This window comes from Mesitornis unicolor, unplaced genomic scaffold (genome assembly GCF_000695765.1).
Source record: "Mesitornis unicolor isolate BGI_N332 unplaced genomic scaffold, ASM69576v1 scaffold25781, whole genome shotgun sequence".
In the NCBI taxonomy this organism is placed as follows: domain Eukaryota; kingdom Metazoa; phylum Chordata; class Aves; order Mesitornithiformes; family Mesitornithidae; genus Mesitornis; species Mesitornis unicolor.
The window spans coordinates 10,725-11,295 of record NW_010163554.1 but is presented as its reverse complement, the minus strand read 5'-3'; the positions used below and the strand labels follow the sequence as shown (position 1 = coordinate 11,295).

The window sequence follows — 571 nt, the reverse complement described above, 5'->3', positions numbered from 1 at the left end:
GGCTTCCGCAATGTCTTTGTGGCTAGCCGACTGGAAAAGGTGGTTTATGCCTCCTGGTCCCGGCTGCAGGCTGACCTCAACTGCATGAAGGACCTGTTAGAGAGCCCTGTGCCATGGCGCTACGTCCTCAACACCTGTGGCACCGATTTCCCCATCAAGACCAACGCAGAGATGGTCCGCGCCCTGAAGGCCCTGCGGGGGCGAAACAGCATGGAGTCAGAGAAGCCCTCAGCCCTCAAGCAGGAGCGCTGGCAGTACCACCACAAAGTGGGTGAGACCATCTTCCGGACAGCCACAGAGAAACTGCCGCCACCTCACAGCTCTCCCATGTTCACAGGCAACGCATACATCGTGGTCACACGGGCCTTCGTGCAGCACATCTTTGAGAACCCCATAGCACAGCAGTTTCTCGAGTGGGCCAAGGACACCTACAGCCCTGATGAGCACGTCTGGGCCACCCTCAACCGCATGCCTGGCGTGCCAGGCGCCATGCCTCAGAGCGACAAATTCCAGCTTTCGGACATGAACGCCCTGCCCCGCCTGGTCAAGTGGCAGTACCTGGAGGGCGACA

General features: G+C 59.9%; 1 protein-coding gene across 1 annotated transcript in view; it reads left to right on the top strand.

Annotated features, from left to right (window-relative positions):
* The window catches only part of GCNT3 (glucosaminyl (N-acetyl) transferase 3, mucin type), a gene marked incomplete at its 5' end in the record, with an annotated part of 1,496 nt that overhangs the window by 360 nt on the left and 565 nt on the right, over nucleotides 1-571 (top strand). Inside the window, one exon of the mRNA XM_010194010.1 lies at nucleotides 1-565. Coding sequence (XP_010192312.1) covers nucleotides 1-565 — 565 coding nt within the window. The remainder of the gene's footprint in view (nucleotides 566-571) is intronic.